Here is an 18,440-nt window from a genome sequence, read left to right on the forward strand (position 1 = left end):
TCCCAGGATGGAGTGCAATGGCATGATCTCGGCTCACTGCAACCTCCACCTCCCGGGTTCAAGCAATTCTCCTGCCTCAGCCTCCCAAGTAGCTGGAATTACAGGTGCCCGCCACCACGCCCAGCTAATTTTTGCATTTTTAGTAGAGACGGGGCTTCACCATGTTGGCCAGGCTGGTCTCAAACTCTTGACCACAGGAGATCCACCTGCCTCAGCCTCCCAAAGTGCTGAGACTGCAGGTGTAAGCTACCATACCTACAACATTTTATACAAATGTTCATAAAGCATTATAGTAGGGAAAAAAAATTTTCATTTTGTGAGAGGAAGTTTTGCTCTTGTTGCCCAGGCTGGAGTGCAATGGTGAGATCTTGGCTCACTGCAACCTCCACCTCCCAGGTTCAAGCGATTCTCCTGCCTCAGCCTCCCAAGCAGCTGAGATTACAGGTGTGCACCACCATGCCCAGCTAATTTTTGTGTTTTTAGTAGAAACGGGGTTTCACCATGTTGGCCAGGCTGGTTTTGAGCTCCTGACCTCAGGTGATCCAACCGCCTTGGCCTCCCAAAGTACTGGGATTATAGGCATGAGCCACCACACCCGGCTGAATATTTTTAATTTAACAGTAACAGTTCTCTTTTGAGTCTCACAATTCCTGGAGATAAGTACGTTATTATTATCATCCCTGGGGCTAAGGGCTCTCTGTTGTATTCACTTACACTATTTCTTCCCATTGTCACTACTGTTGGTATTTTAATATAACACAATTAAATTATACTATGAAAGAAGACCAATGACACCAAGAATTAAGTGTTCATCCTCCAATGCTCTTCCCAAGAACTGGTGCACCAAGACTTGGGGGAGGGGTGGACACAGTTGGAGAAGCAATGGAGGTAATACAGAAATGGAGAAGCGATCAAAGGACTTAAGTCTTCCAAGTACTCACTCAAGATAGGCTCAGTACTTTTTTCTTTTTTCTTTTGCTTTTTTGAGACAGTTCTCGCTCTGTCACCCAGGCTGGAGTGCAGTGGCACGATCTCAGTTCACTGCAACCTCACATACCAGGTTCAAGCAATTCTCCTGCTTCCATCTTCTGAGTAGCTGGGATTACATGCATGTGCCACCACACCCGGCTAATTTTTATATTTTTAGTAGAGACAGGGTTTCACCATGTTGACTAGGCTGGTCTTGAACTCCTGGCCTCAAGCGATCTGCCTGCCTCAGCTTCCCAAAGTGCTGGGATTACAGGCACCACCGCATCCAGCCTCAATACATATTTATTATTTTATTTTATTTTTATTTTTTGAGATGGAGTCTCGCTCTGTCACCCAGGCTGGAGTTCAATGGCGCCATCTCGGCTCACTGCTACCTCCGCCCACAGGTTGAAGTGATTCTCCTGTCTCAGCCTCCCGAGTAGCTGAGATTACAGACATGAGCCACCACGCCCAGCTAATTTTTGTATTTTTAGTAGACATAGGGTTTTGCCACGTTGGCCAGGCTGGTCTCAAACTCCTGACCTCAGGTGATCCACCCACCTCAGCCTCCCAAAGTGCTGGGATTACAGCCTTGAGCCACAATGTCCAGCTCAATACATATTTAAAAGCAACCCAGTGGAATAGTAAAAACAGCTTTGTACAATACTCAGACTTTATAGTAGGTTTCAATAAAAGACTGGGCTCTTTCTGGCTAATGAACTGAATCTGCCTCCCCTTCTATCCCTCAAAATGGCAGAGTTACATCCATATTGTGCAGATAAGAAAATGGAGATTCAAAGTAACACTGCTAGTAAGGTAAAAATGATGTATGTCCAAAGCCCATGGTCTTAAATACTTTGGGATACTGCCTGTAAGTCCAATCGATTAGCCCATCATATGGTATACTCATCCGATAAAGTACATATTCTTTAAAAATCTTATTTGCCAAGAGTTTTCAATGACAGAGAACTGCTGGAATTTTCACAGTAGAGAATCACAGCTTGATTCACTGGGAGGTATATCTAATGAACTTCAGAGAAAAGTTTATAATATTCTACCAGAACAAGAGTAGAAGAATCTTCTGAAAAAGATCACCTTCTATGAAAAAGAGGAGCCAGGCCCAATGAATTCAACCCAGTAACAAAATTTCAATCATCATGATATATGTGAGTTCAATAAAAGCTGAAAAAAGGGCACAGTGGCTCATGCCTGTAATCCCAACACCTTGAGAAGCTAAGGCAGGCAGACCACTTGAGGTCAGGAGCTCGAGATCAGCCTGGCCAACACAGTGAAACCCCTACTAAAATTATAAAAATTAGCCAGGTGTGGTGGCGTGAACCTGTAATCCCAGCTACTCAGGAGGCTGAGGCAGAAGAATCACTTGAACCCGGGAGGTGGAAGCTGCAGTGAGCCAAGATCTCACCACTGCACCCCAGCCTGGGCAACAGAGCAAGATTCTGTCTCAAAAAAAAAAAAAAAGAAAACTGCCAGTCACGGTGGCTCATGCCTGTAATCCCAGCACTTTGGGATGCTGAGGTGGGTGGATCACCAGAGGTCAGAAGTTCGAAACCAGCCTGGACAACATGGCGAAACCCTGTCTCTACTAAAAATACAAAAATTAGGCAGGCGTGGTGGTGGGCGCCTGTAATCCCAGCTCAGCTACTCGGGAGGCTGAGTCAAGAAAATTGCTTGAACCCGGGAGGTGGAGGTTGCAGTGAGCCAAGATCACACCACTACATTCCAGCCTGGGTGACATAGCAAGATTCCATCTCAAAAAAAACAAAAACAAAAACAAAACTTAAAAAAACTTTCTACCAAAAAAATTATAAAACATTGGTACCAAAAAAAGGCAGATACAGTTCAGAGCAAAAAATAAAATCTCCTTAGCATAAAATAGCTTCCCATTTATGTATTTTTTTGGTCTAAGTTTAGTAGCAAGCTTTGCATTTCAGAACTTACATAGCAAAAATCTGGAGATAGCTGTAGCTTATTGCCCCAACTAGGTAAGACCTGAGCTCCAAAGATTTTAATGAGAAGCCTTTTTTTTTTTTTTTTTTTTGAGGCTCTGTCACACAGGTGGGAGTGCAGTGACACAATCATAGCTCACTGCAGCCTCAACCTCTTGGGCTCAAGCCATATCTACCTGCCTCATTATTTGATTTTTTGTAGAGACAAGGTCTCACTATGTTGCCCAGGCTGGTCTCGAACTTCTGGGCTCCAGCAATCCTCCCACCTCAGCTTCCCAAAGTGTTGCGATTATAGGCATGATCCCTGCTCCCAGCTAAAGCCTACCTTTTTAATGTTCCTGTTTTTTACTGAGTATAGTCAAAGACATCTAAATGCTCTAATTTTGAATCAGATCTTCAAGTTAAATCCTCTGCTCCTTTAAGAGCCACCAACCTGCTGCAAGTTAATAAACTCTGGTCCAATAGTGATGTTAGAGATCAGAAAACAGGCTTTATCAACTGTAACGTTTTCATTCTCCTTATAAAGCAGTACTGTCCAATATAAATATAGTAGGAGCCGATAGCAGCCACATCAAAAAAGTAAAGGAAAAACAGAAGAAATTAATTTTAATATTTTATTTAATAGATTCAAAATATATTATCATTTCAACATGTAGTCAATATTTAACAATTAATGAGTTTTTCTTTTTTTTGGTACTGAATGTTCAAAATTCAGTTTGTATTTTACATTTATGCATATCTCCATTCAAACTGGCCACATTTCGAGTGCTCAAAAACCACATTATGGCTAGAAGCTACCATCCTGGACAATACAGACTTAAGAGGTCTATGTCATCCAAACAGACCATATATTTCTAAGAGTGGAAATAGGGCAGAGATCCTCTATTAATCTTATTAATTTGCAATTAAAAATAAATGACCTAGAAGCTTTCTGAACTTTTTTCTTGGAAGACCAGAATTTCTTTATGTGCTTATGTTATGCCAGATTCTTGAATTATAATAGCTATATGTGGATATCAGTTAAAATGTTACAACCAACTTCCTTTACCAGAATTTCACTAATTTCTCAGTTTTTATTTACATAAATATTAACTCTAGAAGGTGAAAGACATTTTAAAATTACCAACTCTCAAAAGAAATTGGTGCATAAGTAACACCACTTTGGGGTCCAATACCGTAACAGAAGAAACAAATACACTTCTCTCTCCTGTGAAATTTACACTGTTCACTCATGTTTTGGGTTAGAGAAGACTTCTTGGGATCACAGAAAGTGCAAATGTCCATGTCAAAGTTGGCAGCTAACAAAAACAAGACTGCACCTGAGGACAACTGACATATAGGTTAGACAAATTCAAAGAATCATCAGAATAATGCCTTCCATTTTCTATGATACTGTCCCATACCTCCAAAAAAATACCACCCTTAGATTACAGTCAATCTTTTTTTTTTTTTTTTTTTTTTTTTGAGATGGAGTCTCACTCTGTCACCCAGGTTGGAGTGCAGTGGTGCAATCTCGGCTCACTGCAACCGCCACCTCCCGGGTTCAAGCAATTCTCCTGCCTCAGCCGCTCGAGTAGCTGGGATTACAGGTGCAAGCTACCATGCCTGGCTAATTTTTTGTATTTTTTGGTAGAGACGGGGTTTCACCATGCTGGCCAGGCTGGTCTCGAACTCCTGACCTTGTGATTCACCCACTTCGGCTTCCCAAGTGCAAGGATTACAGGCATGAGCCACCACGCCCAGCGATTACAGTTAATCTTATCTTTACCATTCCCCTTAAATTCATTCAAAATTCTATTACTACAGATGAAAGACCCTCTTCAACTGTATTGGCCTAAGATGTATTAATAGCCATACTTCTGGAAAGACACTCCACAATCTGTGTTAAAGCCTTTAGGGGAATGATATCCTATATGAATTACCTAAGGCTGTAAAAATACTGTACTTCCCCGGAAAGTGGATGAGAAAGAAAGGTCTTTAAAGGCTGATATAGTATTTCTGAGAAACACGGTCTCATTCTTTGAAGAGACAGCACTCTCCAGCTCTTGAATTTAACAAGGAGTTCCAGTACAGCATGACAGTCTGTAATATACATCTAGATAAAGGGTCCACATTCTGAGAAAAGTTGCTTTACCCTAATGCCAAAACTGCAAAGACTAAAGGCCCAGATTATTTTCAGAGGATGCACTGCAATCTTTAGATGGGGAGGGTGGGCTTCAGAGCCTTGGCTATAATATACCACTGAGATGCTATCAGAATGGACAAGCCAGCTGTAGAGGACTCTGGAACCCCAGCATTTAAGATCATCGAGATTTTCAAAGCTACCAAATACATTAGTAAACCTGGCTGCAGAAGAAGCAACCATTCAGATCATAAAGAGAAAGTCATAGCAACCAGTGTGACCTTGTTGGCTAATACAGATAAAATGCTGCCTCTCTGTTAAGCTTTTCTAAGCTTAAAGGAGGAAGGAAATATCCGCAAAGTTCCCCAAGGGCAGACTAGTGAGACAAAGGCTCCAGAAACTCTGATCCACTTGCCCTTTAATCTGCAGCTGCTGTGGAGAGGATAAGCAAATGAAAAGGACTGTAATCCAAGGCTCACATTTAGCATTCTAAAAGCGTAAAAGTTGATCATGGAGAGGGCCAAGGCTTCAACCTTTCTGACCCTCACAAGAATGGTGACTGGCTGGAACTAAGTGGAAATGGCATAAAGATAAAAAGCACTAAGGAACTTGGTGCTCAGTAGAACTGGAAAACAAGCTACAAGGAATCAGAATATTTAAGACAAAACTACCACCAGCACCAAAACATGAAAACTAAAGAATCAGGATTACATGTGCTGAGTTCTGAAACTTGACCCTAGCTTGCATATGTGACATAAAGCTAAAATTTTCTCTACGGTGGTAGGAGTCAAGTAAAAGGTGTATATAAGGATAGTATGTGCCTAATCTAGGAGGTACACAAGGGGAGGCTGGCTGAACAGGCATCAAATCCAGCAGTTTTTAAAAAGTGTTTTCTAGATATGGTAGGCAATATGCCAGGGCAGAGAAAGAGAGCAGAAAAGATCTAAAATATATCATAATTCAATGAGTTTTCTATCCCAACCTATCCCTCCAGGACCTCCAAATTTAATCAAGAGCAAAGACAGAAAGCTGGGCCATCATCACTATCTCCTCTCCTCTAATTTGTGCTCTACATGAAGTCACAAAGTTCTATAGATTTTACCTCCTTAATGGTTCTAATGATAGCCACAGGAGGCAGACCTAGTCCTAGGCACATAGGGGTGGGTCCCTGGTGAAACCTGACCTTCAGGCCAGAGACAACCTGAAGCCTGAAAACTGGGCTGCCAGTTCCTGATGGAATCCACAACCCTGAATGAGAATTTCCTTTATGCCTTTCAGTCAAACAATTGGTGCTTTTTCCAGGCCCACCCATGGACCAATCAGCACATACTTCCTCCTGCCCATGGACCAATCAGCATGCACTTCCCCACTTTGAGCCCATAAAAACCCTGGACTCAGCCATATATCAGGACTACCCATTTCAGGACTCCTCTCCACTGAGAGCTGTTCTGTCACTCAGTAAAACTCTCCACTGCCTTGCTCACCATCCAATTGTCCATGTGACCTCATTCTTCCTGGACACAGGACAAGAACTCAGGAACTGCCAAAAGGCAGGCACGGAAAGGGCTGTAACACTTTCCTGGCCCACTTGCCAAGCTGCAGACAGGAGCAAAAGGGGCTGTAACATGTTCCTGGCCAGCTCACCAAGCTGCAGACAGTGACATGAACTGCAGGAGTGAAGAGTGGCAACACTTCTAAGGGCCTAGACCTCAGGATTCCCTGAGCCAGAGCTGTAACACTATAGCCCTCCCACCTTCCACCAGCATCAGGCGGCTGCCCCACATGACAGCAAGTGACAACGGGATTGGACCAGCCTGGGAGCCACAGGCCCAAGCAAGGTGGCGGGACTAAACAGGCTGAAACATGCCCCGCCGCTCCCACTGGCCAAGCTGCAGGTGGCAGGAACAAGAGAGGTGTAGCACCCCTGCCCCTGACCCCTTGGGGCTCCGCAGTTACTGGCATCTCTGAGTTTTCAGGCACCACTGCATTCACTTCATCCAGATGCAGGCACCCACAGAGGAAGCCACTTGCAGTATGCTTGGTCCAGCTGCAGCCTCGCATGGAGCCAGTGACTGTGCCAGTGCCTGGAGCTGCCCGCATTGCCACAGCAGCCAGCATGCTAGGCTGTGCACAGTGGCCAGACCCCACACTCACTCGCTCGCTCACACACCCCTCACTGCTCCATGCCTGGCTCGCCCTCGGCAGGTGTGGGATCCAGGCCAGTAGCGTGAGCTGAGCACAGCCTGCTGGGCCAAGTGGGCAGAACGAGCCCAGCAGGCATGAGTGAAACTCAAGGAGAGACGATGCCAGCTACAGATGTTTCTAGCTGGTTAAGAAACATCCAAAGCATCCTGTGACATTAGAATTATTACTACTATCTTAGTAAAAGTTACTATCATATCTCAGCCTATATCTCAACCTTCACTGTAGCAAACTTTTTCTTAATCAGACTCTGATAACAATCTTTCTCCCCAATAATCAGTTCTCTATATACTTCAGCTAGGGTAATGATAGCATCACTCTTCCTGATCAGTATTCTTCAATGGTTTCCCACTGTACCTTGGATAAAATTGAAAATCTTCAACATGACCTATAAGATCTCAAATGATCTGTCCACTGCCTACCTCACCTGCTTCATCTCCCCAGACTTCCTCTCCCTTGTTACACTCCAGCTGCATAGCCTGCTATGAATTTACCTAATCTGACTTGCTTTCTACCTAGGAGCCCTCTCACTTATCAGTTTCTCTACCTATAACCTCTGTCCTAAAACATATACACAATGTACTGATAAAACAAATTCCAAAAATGTACTTATAGAATGAGCCCATGTTACATATATTCATTTCATTTTTTTTTTTAATCAAAGCCTTATGGGTGAAGAAGGGCAAAGACACCTTTCATCTGCCCCATGGGATTCTATCAACCTTAAAGGATGCCTATGAAGGTCTTAGATTTTTACATCAGATCTCAAGCCTCCCATTACCTTCCAAACACTGATGGATAAAGTAATAGATAAACAGAGATGAATAAAGGCAATATAAATTATCTGAAGCTTATCTAGAAAATTATATTTTATAAGATTCATGTGGTGACAACTAAAAGTTCTAGGTGATGCAGGTCTGAAGACATGCTTCGACAAATGCCAATTCTGCTAGATCATAGTAAAATATACGAGATAAGTCTCCATAGGAAGTCTGCACAGGCAATCTCAGCAAATGTCTTTTGGTGATATAGCACAATTTTTTGTTGTTGTTACCTCATAACAACAACAAAAAAATACAATGATGCGACTATGGATTTAGACTAAGGCAACTGCTACACCAACAAGAAAAAGCATTATATACACCCTAGCCAAGCACAACTGCAACCACTGTCATGGAATGAATCAAAGTAATCTAAGATGTACAAGACATAAGCTACTCTCTTCAACACAGCACGGCTTAAAGTTATGTTTATAATCATTACCAATCAAGTAAAAGGATAATCAATAGACTCAGCAAAAGAGCACTTTGGTACTCTTAAGTGCCAAGTACTATCTTAAGCTCTATATATATTATTAATTCATTTAATCCTTTCAAGAATCCTATGAAGTAAGATACTATTATTATCCTCATTTTCCAATGAGGAAGCTGACGCATGGAGAAGTTAAGCAGCTTGCCTAGAATATCAAAGCTAATATGTCACACAGCCAGCATTCAAATTAAGACAGTTTGATTCCTGAGTCTATGCTCTTAAAGGACTACACAGTACTACCTGATAAAATAGAGATCAGAGGTTCATGAAAAGGTCAGAAAGGCTAAAGGCATCCAAAGGACTAAGATTTTACTTCAAGATTAGAAATCTGGAACTGATCAACAATCTGGAAACCTGGAACTGATCAACAGGTTATAACCCCAAATCAGAGGGCATCAGCAACCATGTGGTCATAATTAGAGAAATGCTGACATATGGGTTTCCCACCAGCATCTTCTCAGACAAGGAGAAGACTTCTGAGTCAAATTCTACAATAGTATTCCAGAAAATCAAGATAAAAAATCTAGAGCCCCTGCAAATACCACAAATAGATCTATAATTTAAGGGGGTCAAACTATTATTATAGCCAATTTAGTTAGTATTTCATTAAGTACCTTCTATGTACCAGGCACTGTGCTAACATGGAGTATCTTTTTAATCATCAAATCTGATAAAAAAGTAGTATGAGTCTTCACATTTTATGGTTGGAAAAAGGAAAGATTCGAGATGTTAAGAAACTTGTTTTAGGTCACACAGCTATCAACTGACAGTCATGATTCAAATCCAGGAGGTTGTCCCCAGAACCTCTGCTTTTCAAATCCAGGAGGTTGCTTCCAGAACCTGTACCCTAGGCTGCCTAAACTGTTGGGGATTATATGAAATAATCATAGGATTCCTGCAACCAGAGGAAAGGGATTGATCAAACCAGCATGTAACATTCCTGGAAAATGTCCAAATGCCACCAGAAATGATGCCACTTGCATCATCTCATACATAGACCTGCCCTTTGAATTAGGTGACTTCATGCTGAACCCCTCCATCGACTCCAATGGGGATGTCACCGGGTTCAAGAGGCTGAAGAAACCCAGAGCCACCAAATGAGACATGGTATTTTATTGAGGGATTACATACAAGGGAGAGAGTCCAGTGGTGGCAGGCTGGGCAGGAGAACTGCCTTATATACAGAAAAGGTCCAGTGGCAGTGGGCTGGACAAGGTAACTACACAGCCCAGTAAAGCTCAGAAGACACATTCAGGTGAGTCTGCCATACAGGATCATTCTAATAGTATGCTTAAACTATTGCTATTAGGTAGGTTTACCATACAGTAATAAAGAGCTGAATCAAGAAAGCACTATCCAGCTATTAGCTAGATAATCAGAATCTTACCAGTTATTTTAACAAAAGTATCATGCTCGGATGTGATGCAAGAAGGTGAAAAAAAGAGAATTGGGAAATTCAGGCATCTAATCAAAATATACCTAAATGATGGAAGGCTACACCCTCTCTAACAGTGAAACAGTTGAGAACACTACCTGTACACAGATGTAACTGAGACATCCTACAATCAGTTCTGATTGTCTAGCTTACCAGCTGAGAAAAAGTCTAAATGCTAGTAAAATAACTGGCTGGGGAATGCTGCCTTTCTGCCCTGAACCCAGTTTAAGATATCACAGCATAAGAGGAGGTAATCTCCCATCTAGGATTTGAGGGAAATAAAGCACACCAGAGGATAAAGAAGCCTTAAGCATGTTCAGTGGCCTTTGAACTGGCTGTTTTACCCAGTAAAGTCAAGGAGGCTCATAGTCAGCCAAAGAAACCAGAGGTCCTACCATTTAACGAAAGAAGGTGGCATTGGAGTGGAGATGGGAGTATTAGTATAAACTAATAACCCTTATCAAGGGCAACTTGCCAATATGTATCAAATAAAATTTTTGGAGTAGATATACATTGACTCAGTAATTCCATTTCTAATTTATTGTAAGTGAATAATTAAGGGTGTAAGCAGAGACTTGGCTACAAGGATGCTTATTTGTGATATTTATAACATTAAAAGGTTGGGATCAACAAAAAGGTACAACAAAAGGGTACTGCAAAACATGCACACAAAAGAATTCTGTTGAATCATTAAAAGTATTGTAGAATGATTAATATGGAAAAATATCCATAATTTATTATGTGAAATGCAAATTATGGAGCAGCATACATAGCATGATACCATAATTTTAAAAAAGTTTTTATATGCGTATCAAAAAACTAGATGGTGACATAAATGTTGAAGAGGTTGTCTCTGGGTGGCAGAATTGAGTGGTTTTTATTTTATTTTCATTTTATTTATATTCTTATTTTCCTACAATAAACTTGTATTACCTATATTTAAATGCAATAGAAATGCAAAAGCTGGCTACGTTAATACTTTTTTAATAAATTAGTTCAAAATTCAATTAATAGCAATCAACAAGCATCAATAACTGAAACCAGATTCTATCAGAACCTTGTGGCTGGGAAGAAGTGCCAACAAAGAGTGAAAAACATATTTTTAAAAGTCTGGAGATAAAATCCACCAACTTTAAAATATTTTCCACCCTAAGTTAGAGTAGAATATCTAGCACTACAGCAAACATTCAATATGTGTTTACTGTATGAATAATCCTGCTTACATTCAGCCAAGCATTGCAAACAAGCACTATGTTAAATTTTTTTTAAAAAAAGGTCTGCTTCACTACTTTCTAATTTTTAAAAACTGCCAAGTCCAATTGAAAAACTAATGTATCTGTATTATATATAGTGGTCATAAGTATGTCAATACGGTGTTCATTTCTACTTTCTTGCTCACAGTTCTACTATAGATAGCAAAGACATTCCCTCAAAAGAGTTGAAAAAAGGGGAAAGATACGTTCAGACAGACATGCGCGCGCGCACACACACACACACACACACGCACGCACATACACACACAAAATAAAAATAGTGATTTTAGGTCGGGCGCAGTGTCTCTTGCCTGTAATCCCAGCACTTTGGGAGGATCATCTGAGGTCAGGCAGGAGTTCAAGACCACCCTGGCCAACGTGGCAAAACCCCATCTCCATTAAAAATTTAAAAAATTAGCTGGGTGTGGTGGCGGGCGCCTATAATCCCAGCTACGAGGGAGGCCGAGACACAAGAATCTCTTGAACCCAGGAAGCAGAGGTTGCAGTGAGCCGAGATCGTACCACTGCACTCTAGCCTGGGTGACAGAGCAAGACTCTGTCTCAAAAAAAATTAAAATTAAAATTAAAATAGTGATTTTTATTTGGGGCAACAAGAGAGACCAAATTCCAGGTTTTTACCTAAATCATGTTCTTTACCAACTATCAACTATTTTCACTACATTTAACTAGCTTCTTAACAAAAAAAAAAAAAAAAAAAAAAAAAAAAAAACTTTAGGTCAGACATGATGGATCATATCTATAATCTCAGCACTTCAGGAGGCCAAGGCAGGCCAATCGTTTGAGCCCAAGAGTTCAAGACTAGCCTGGACAACATGGCAAAACCCTGTCTCTACAAAAAACACAAAAATTAGCCAGGCATATGGTGGCATGCACCTGTAGTTCCAGCTGCTCAGGAGGCTGAGCTGGGAGGATAGCTTGAGCGCAGAAAGCAGAGGTTGCCGTGGTGAGCTATCAGCCTGAGCAAGACAGCAAGACTCTAAGAAAGAAAAGGAAAAGAGAGGAGAGGAGAGGAGAGGAGGAAAGAAGGAGAGGAGGAAAGAAGGAAGGAAGGAAGGAAGGCAGGCAGGCAGGTAGGTAGGCGAGCGAGCGCCCACAGGAGGGAGGGAGGGAGGGAACCCTGCTTTATAGGGGCTTATCCCTGTTACATTTTAAGTTTCAATTACCTTAATCATACCACCACTGAAATGCAAAGAATTCAGGCAAGAAGGGTGGTAATGAAAAAACTATGGGTTGTAAAGAAAAACTTGGCTTGAATCCAGACTACTATTTGCTAGCTGTGTGACTGTGAACAAGACACTTAACCTCTCTGGGCTTCATTTTCCCTAACAGTGCAACAGGAATAAGAACTGTTGTGACAGTCCGACACAATACTGGATGCAGAACAATAGTCAAATTTCATTTCTCTTTCCTCAGGAAACAATTTTTTTTTAACTGAGGCATAATTTTGGAACATGGAACAGTTGGTTGGTTATGGATGTAGTGGGGTTCTCGGAACTAGTAAGGTATAATATGAAGGCAAAGAACAGCGCATACCTTGGAGCAGGAAACTGAGATAAGGAAGCCAAGTGTAGATATATTACTTGTTGCAGGCTGTCATGTTTAAAACTCCTCCTGCTCAGTTCAATCTCCCTAATCTAGTTTTCTCCAGTCAAGCCTCACCCATCACTCACTACCCCTTTCCAAGTAGGAAGAATATGCAGGAAAAATAATGGGGAAAAGCAAACAAGTGACAATATATGCTCTTGGTGGCTTCCTTCCTCTGGGCTATCTTCCTTCCTCTCCACCCTTTCTTATTTCTACAGTAAGTGCCTTTCTTAGAAAGAGTGATCCCTATGTATGTGAATAATCTGTACAAAAATTTAACTTAAACTATAAAATTGCAAGCTCCAAGATTCTAAAAAGGTACAAATGTCTTATTTGTTTCAATGTTTTCTTTCAACGTGCACATTTCATCCGGTAAAGAAACCTTTGGGATTTTATCTTAAAACCGTTTAAAGACATAATCAGAAGGTTTGAGTATCAAACAAAAGCCACCTATCCATAACACATGCTGTTCACAAAAGCGTCCCAGAAACTCGATATAAACAAAATCCCTCTGTTTATTTCCAGGAGTTAATACTGTGGTTTTCTGCATCCAACAGTATGCCTACATACCCGGGGTTATTATGTTTTCTTCCTCTACTCAAACACAGCATCTGCTGCTAACATGAACACTGAAGTCCAAGTTATTTTCACAGACAAAAAAGCAGCTGGTCAAGCTAATCCACTTGTTGACTAGCCACCATGAAGCTTCTGTAAGACTGTCTAGTTAAGTTAACCTCTACTGTCAGACTGCATGAGTCAGAACTTCCAATCCTCTTTCTATTAGAATGTAACAACTCTTCTCTGGAACCACCATGTGAATCGTTTCTTACAGATATAATAGCAGAAAATATGCTTTAAAAGTAAAAATGTCGGGCCAGGCGCGATGGCTCACGCCTGTAATCCCAGCACTTTGGGAGGCCGAGGTGGGTGGATCGTGGGGTCAGAAGATAGTGACCATCCTGGCTAACATGATGAAACCCCGTCTCTACTAAAAATACAAAAAATTAGCCGGGCATGGTGGCGGGAGCCTGTAGTTCCAGCTACTCAGGAGGCTGAGGCAGGAGAATGGCATGAACCTGGGAGGTGGAGCTTGCAGTGAGCCGAGATCACGCCACTGCACTCCAGCCTGGGCCACAGAGCGAGACTTCGTCTCAAAAAAAAAAAAAAAAAAGGAAAAAGGTCTACACTTAATTTTAAAAGGAGAAAGTTACTTTCAAGTTAGGATTATTACATTAATAACAGTAGCTAACAGTATTTTTGTATGCTAGGCACTGTCAAGTGGGTTTTAAAAATGAACGCAAGACCAGGCACGGTGGCTCAAGCCTGTAATCGCAGCGCTTTGTGAGGCCAAGGCTGGCAGATCACCTGAGTGAGGTCAGGAGTTTGAGACCAGCTGGCCATCATGGTAAAATCCCATCTCTACTAAAAAAATAAAAATTAGCCACGTGTGGTGGCGGGCGCCTGTAATCCCAGCTACTCGGGAGGCTGAGGCAGGAGAATCTCTTGAACCCAGGAGGCAGAGGTTGCAGTGAGCCAGGATTGAACCGTTGCACTCCAGCCTGGGCGACAAGAGCAAAACTCCGTCTCAAAAAAAAAAAAAAAAAAAGAACACAATCCTCACAATAATCCTGTGAGAGAATTACAATTATTGTTATCTCTGTTTTACAGATGAAGAAATGGAGACACAGAGCAAACTATCCCAGCTCATACAGCTTATAAATAGTAGAACTGGAGACCTGGCTCCAGAGCCATCCTCTTACTAATGTAAAGCCCAAATCCCAATGCCTAACAAACATGCAGGTGTATATTCAGGCCTTCCTCACACTTTGCAGTACCTATTTTTCTTATACTCTACTGACTGAGGTTCTACCCCTACTACTATTTTCAATGTACATTCCATAACAGAAAATAGTATCTAAAAATCACGTCTGGCGTGTACACTGTCTTATTTAAAGAGAACAAGATCCAGCTTAGATCATTACTATTTGAGGCTTGTGATTCTGCAGTAATTCATATGAGAAAAGGAAGCTCGGGTTCAGAGCACAGAACTGGTTATGCACATTAACCCCGGAGATTCTTTTCACAGCTATAAACAAAAGGGTGTTTGTTTGTTTTTTCATTAGAAAATTCATTAGAAAATACCATCAATGAAATTCAACATATTTTCTAATATTGAGAAGTTGATTCTCAAAGATATCACAAATAAGATACATTACTACTACTAAGAAAGAGAAGCTAATTCTTTGCTACCTCTCAGGAAACTGCACGTGGTAACCTGTAGGTACCCTAACACATCATTCGAAATGAGAACAAATAGGTTCCAATCTTAGCCTTAGGGCTAGTAGCATGACCTTCCAGGAGTCACAACTCCATGTCTTGATTCCCAATTAAAGTGAAGAATAATGCATCCCCGATACAGTATGATGATCAATATTAAAACACATTTTTTTGTATTTTATGGGACACAGTATTTCAGTGCTCATACTTTGTAAACTTTAAAATAGTGTGTTTTCAGAACAAACTATTTTATCAGATTTTTACTATGACACTATAAAATACTCTTACTTCTACTGCATAGATGAGGAAACAGATTAATCACAGTTAAGTGACTTGCTCCTTATCACAGAGCTAGTAAATAGCATCCTGGAACCCATGTCTCCAGACTTTGCTCCTTCACTTGACCTCTGCTAATGTCCATTCAAATATCATTACTTTTATCTAATAAGCTGAGAGATGTTTTACAAATTTAGGCAGAGACAATATTTTACACCTACACATACTCAAAATACACAAAATGTAATTTTTAAAAAATGTCTTTTAAGAATAGTCCTGCATTCCAAGGTGAGTTTCAAGACCAACACATACAATGAAATCATATGCATATTTGTTAAATACTATAATAGTCAATGCTCAACACATCATTATTCTCTCATGCCCTCAGTGAAGTGATCCTCAGGAAGGTGAATCTAGACAAAATTGTAGAAAACGTTGTTCTAACTCTTTCCCGTGCTTTCTAAAAATAGAAAAGAATAGTCTCTTAGATATGTCTTTGTTTTCCCTGCTACATTATTAATACTCCTTGTTTTTTCTTTCCTACCCTGTACTGTATTTCAATTACGTTATAGTCTAACAAAGAGAACAGGGTGGTTATTTTCATATGGAGATTATGACTGAATAACTCACTTCTAACTGTATTCAAGACATTGGCTTTGTTCTCCAAATACTTCTGAATCGAACCTTTACCATTATATAACCTTTCCTCAACTGTTCGGAAAGTATAAAACATTCCACAACGACCCCTAAGTAACTGCGCCCAGCAACACCAACTAGTCAGAGAGTGGGACGGCTGCCCTAACAATTGAAGTCTTTTCCCTCCATTCAACGAACACTAAGATCTACTTAGGAAAAGTCATGGGAAGGGGAGCGGGTGGGCGCTACAAAGGAGATTGGGTCCCTGACCTAAAGAGCGTGGTGCTGAGACGAGACTTGGTCGAGGAAAAAGCCCCAGCTTTCGGCGTCAGCAGGGAGACACTAAACAAGGCTGTGCCTCGGTTTCCTCATATGCTGAGGAGTGATACACCCCCACCAGCATGCTCGCAGGCTGCAGGCATGAAAACCGGCCTAAAGCGTTGCAGAGTGGCTGATTTTAAAAGGGGGATGGCTCCCTGTTTCTCCTCAAGAGTCAGGGCCCCGGACAGCGCGCAGGGCAGAGGCCAGCCCGAGTCACCGGGCGCGGTCCCCACATCCGTGTGGGCGACTCTTCGCTCCCGCCCAGAGAGCGGCTGGGCGGCCTTGCCCTCCGCAGCAGCAGCCCGGACGCCTGGCCAGGCCCACCCCGCGCACCCACAGCCCACGGGCCCAGGCGCCCCGCCCACCCTGTGTCGGCCCGGCTTGTCTCGGTAGCCCCGGGCTCCCCTCCCCCGCTTACTTTCTGGGAGTCCATGGCGAGTGGCTAAGCCCACTGGGCTCGAACCCGAGACGACGAACCGTGTGAGGAGGCTCAGTGAGATTGCACACCCCAAGACCGCTACTCACTGCACTGCCCCAGCCCGCACTGGCACCGCCCGGCCCCACCCGTCCGCGCCCAGCCCGCGCGAGCCGTCGTCGCGCCGCGGTTGCCAGGGTGAAAGGGCGGCCCGCAGAAGGGAGGGGCTGAGGAGCGCCCCGCGCCTGCGCGCAGCGGCCGACTGCACCCGGGAAGTAGCCGTGGAGGGTGGGGAGCGCCGCCCGTCGGTCTACCGCGAGTGCTTCTGCAGCCTGCACTCCCTTCCCCCATCCTTTTTCCCTCCAGCAATAGCGGTCTCTGCGGCCCTGAAATAGGCCACTGGGCATCCAGCAGCCGGCCAATGGGGAGGGCCCGGGAAGGGAAGAGTATCTGGTGCTGGAGACGGATTAGCCCACCCTCCACCCAGCACGCATCTGAAGCCCCTCCCCACACTATCGTTAGAGGGGCATCCAAGCTTGAGCGGACCCAGCGGTCCAAAGGGAGGAAAAGGGCTGGGGTGCGGATGTAGCGAAAACGTGGGAAAAGGCCTTTAGGGGATGTGGTGGAAACGTGGGAGGGGGGATATAGGGGTGAGAGTGGCGGAAACGTGGGTATGGGATTAATATGAGCTTTGGGGCCTGGCACAGTTTTCCCGGGGACCCACCCATCTTCCCCGGCGCCTCGCTACCTGTATGATTTTGAGCAAGTCACTCTCCCTGAGCCTGTTTCATCTGTAAAATGAGAGAAATAATGCGGACTTTGCAGAGGATCGTGAGGATTAAATAACGTATGGTACATAATTAGTACTGAATAAATTATAGTCATTCTCTCTCTTTTTTTTTTTTTTTTTTTTTTTTTTGGAGATGGAGTCTCGGTCTGTCACCGAGGTTGGAGTGCAGTGGTGCCATCTTGGCTCACTGCAACCTCTGCCTTCGGGGCTCCAGGAATTCTTGTGCCTCAGCCTCCTGAGTAGCTGGGATTACAGGCGCCCCCACCACACCTGGCTAAATTTTTGTACTTTTAGTAGAGACTGGTTCTAACCATGTTGCCTAGGATGGTCTCGAACTCCTAAGCTCAGGCAGTCCGCCCACCTCAGCCTCCCAAATTGCTAGGATTACAGATGTAGGTTATAGGGCCTGTGCCAGGCCCATTATAGTCATTCTTAGTGGGGAGTTGGAACATGCTCGGTGTGGCCTGAGGCGTCAATGAAGATTTTAGAAAGCTTGGAATTTAGTAGGCTTGAGAAAGTTCTTCCTCAAGCAGACAGGCCTCATCTTCCATTTGGATGACTCTGGAGAGGCTCACAAAAGTTCAATTGGACAGTATTTATGATGAATGAATAAAAGGGAAATACATATTGAGTACCTATTCTGTACCAGTTCTACAAACAAAATTCAGTAGTGGGCAAGGCCCTGTTTCTCTCACAGAGCTTACAATCTAGTATAGAAGACCAACCAAAAAAAAAAAAACACTAACGTGCTAGGCGGTTATAGGTGCTAAAATTAAAAATTAGGCCAGGCATGGTGGCTCACATCTGTAATCCCAATATTTTGGGAGGCCCAGTGAGTGGATTGCTTGAGTCCAGGAGTTT

General features: G+C 42.8%; 1 protein-coding gene across 5 annotated transcripts in view; it reads right to left on the reverse strand.

Moving 5' to 3' along the window:
* Window positions 1-16,994, reverse strand: part of FSD1L (fibronectin type III and SPRY domain containing 1 like) — a 91,826-nt gene extending 74,832 nt beyond the window's left edge. For 3 of the 5 annotated variants that reach the window (XM_055271596.2, XM_055271594.2, XM_055271592.2), the window contains exon 1: window positions 16,793-16,994. In XM_055271596.2, coding sequence (XP_055127571.1) covers window positions 16,793-16,807 — 15 coding nt within the window. In that variant the 5' untranslated portion in view covers window positions 16,808-16,994. Of the gene's footprint in view, window positions 1-3,369; window positions 3,574-16,792 lie in introns of those variants that run through there. The other 2 variants (XM_055271595.2, XM_055271597.2) reach the window with 2 other exon arrangements.
* Between the last annotated feature and the right edge of the window lie 1,446 nt (window positions 16,995-18,440).

This window comes from Symphalangus syndactylus, chromosome 3, assembly GCF_028878055.3.
Source record: "Symphalangus syndactylus isolate Jambi chromosome 3, NHGRI_mSymSyn1-v2.1_pri, whole genome shotgun sequence".
NCBI classification, from domain to species: domain Eukaryota; kingdom Metazoa; phylum Chordata; class Mammalia; order Primates; family Hylobatidae; genus Symphalangus; species Symphalangus syndactylus.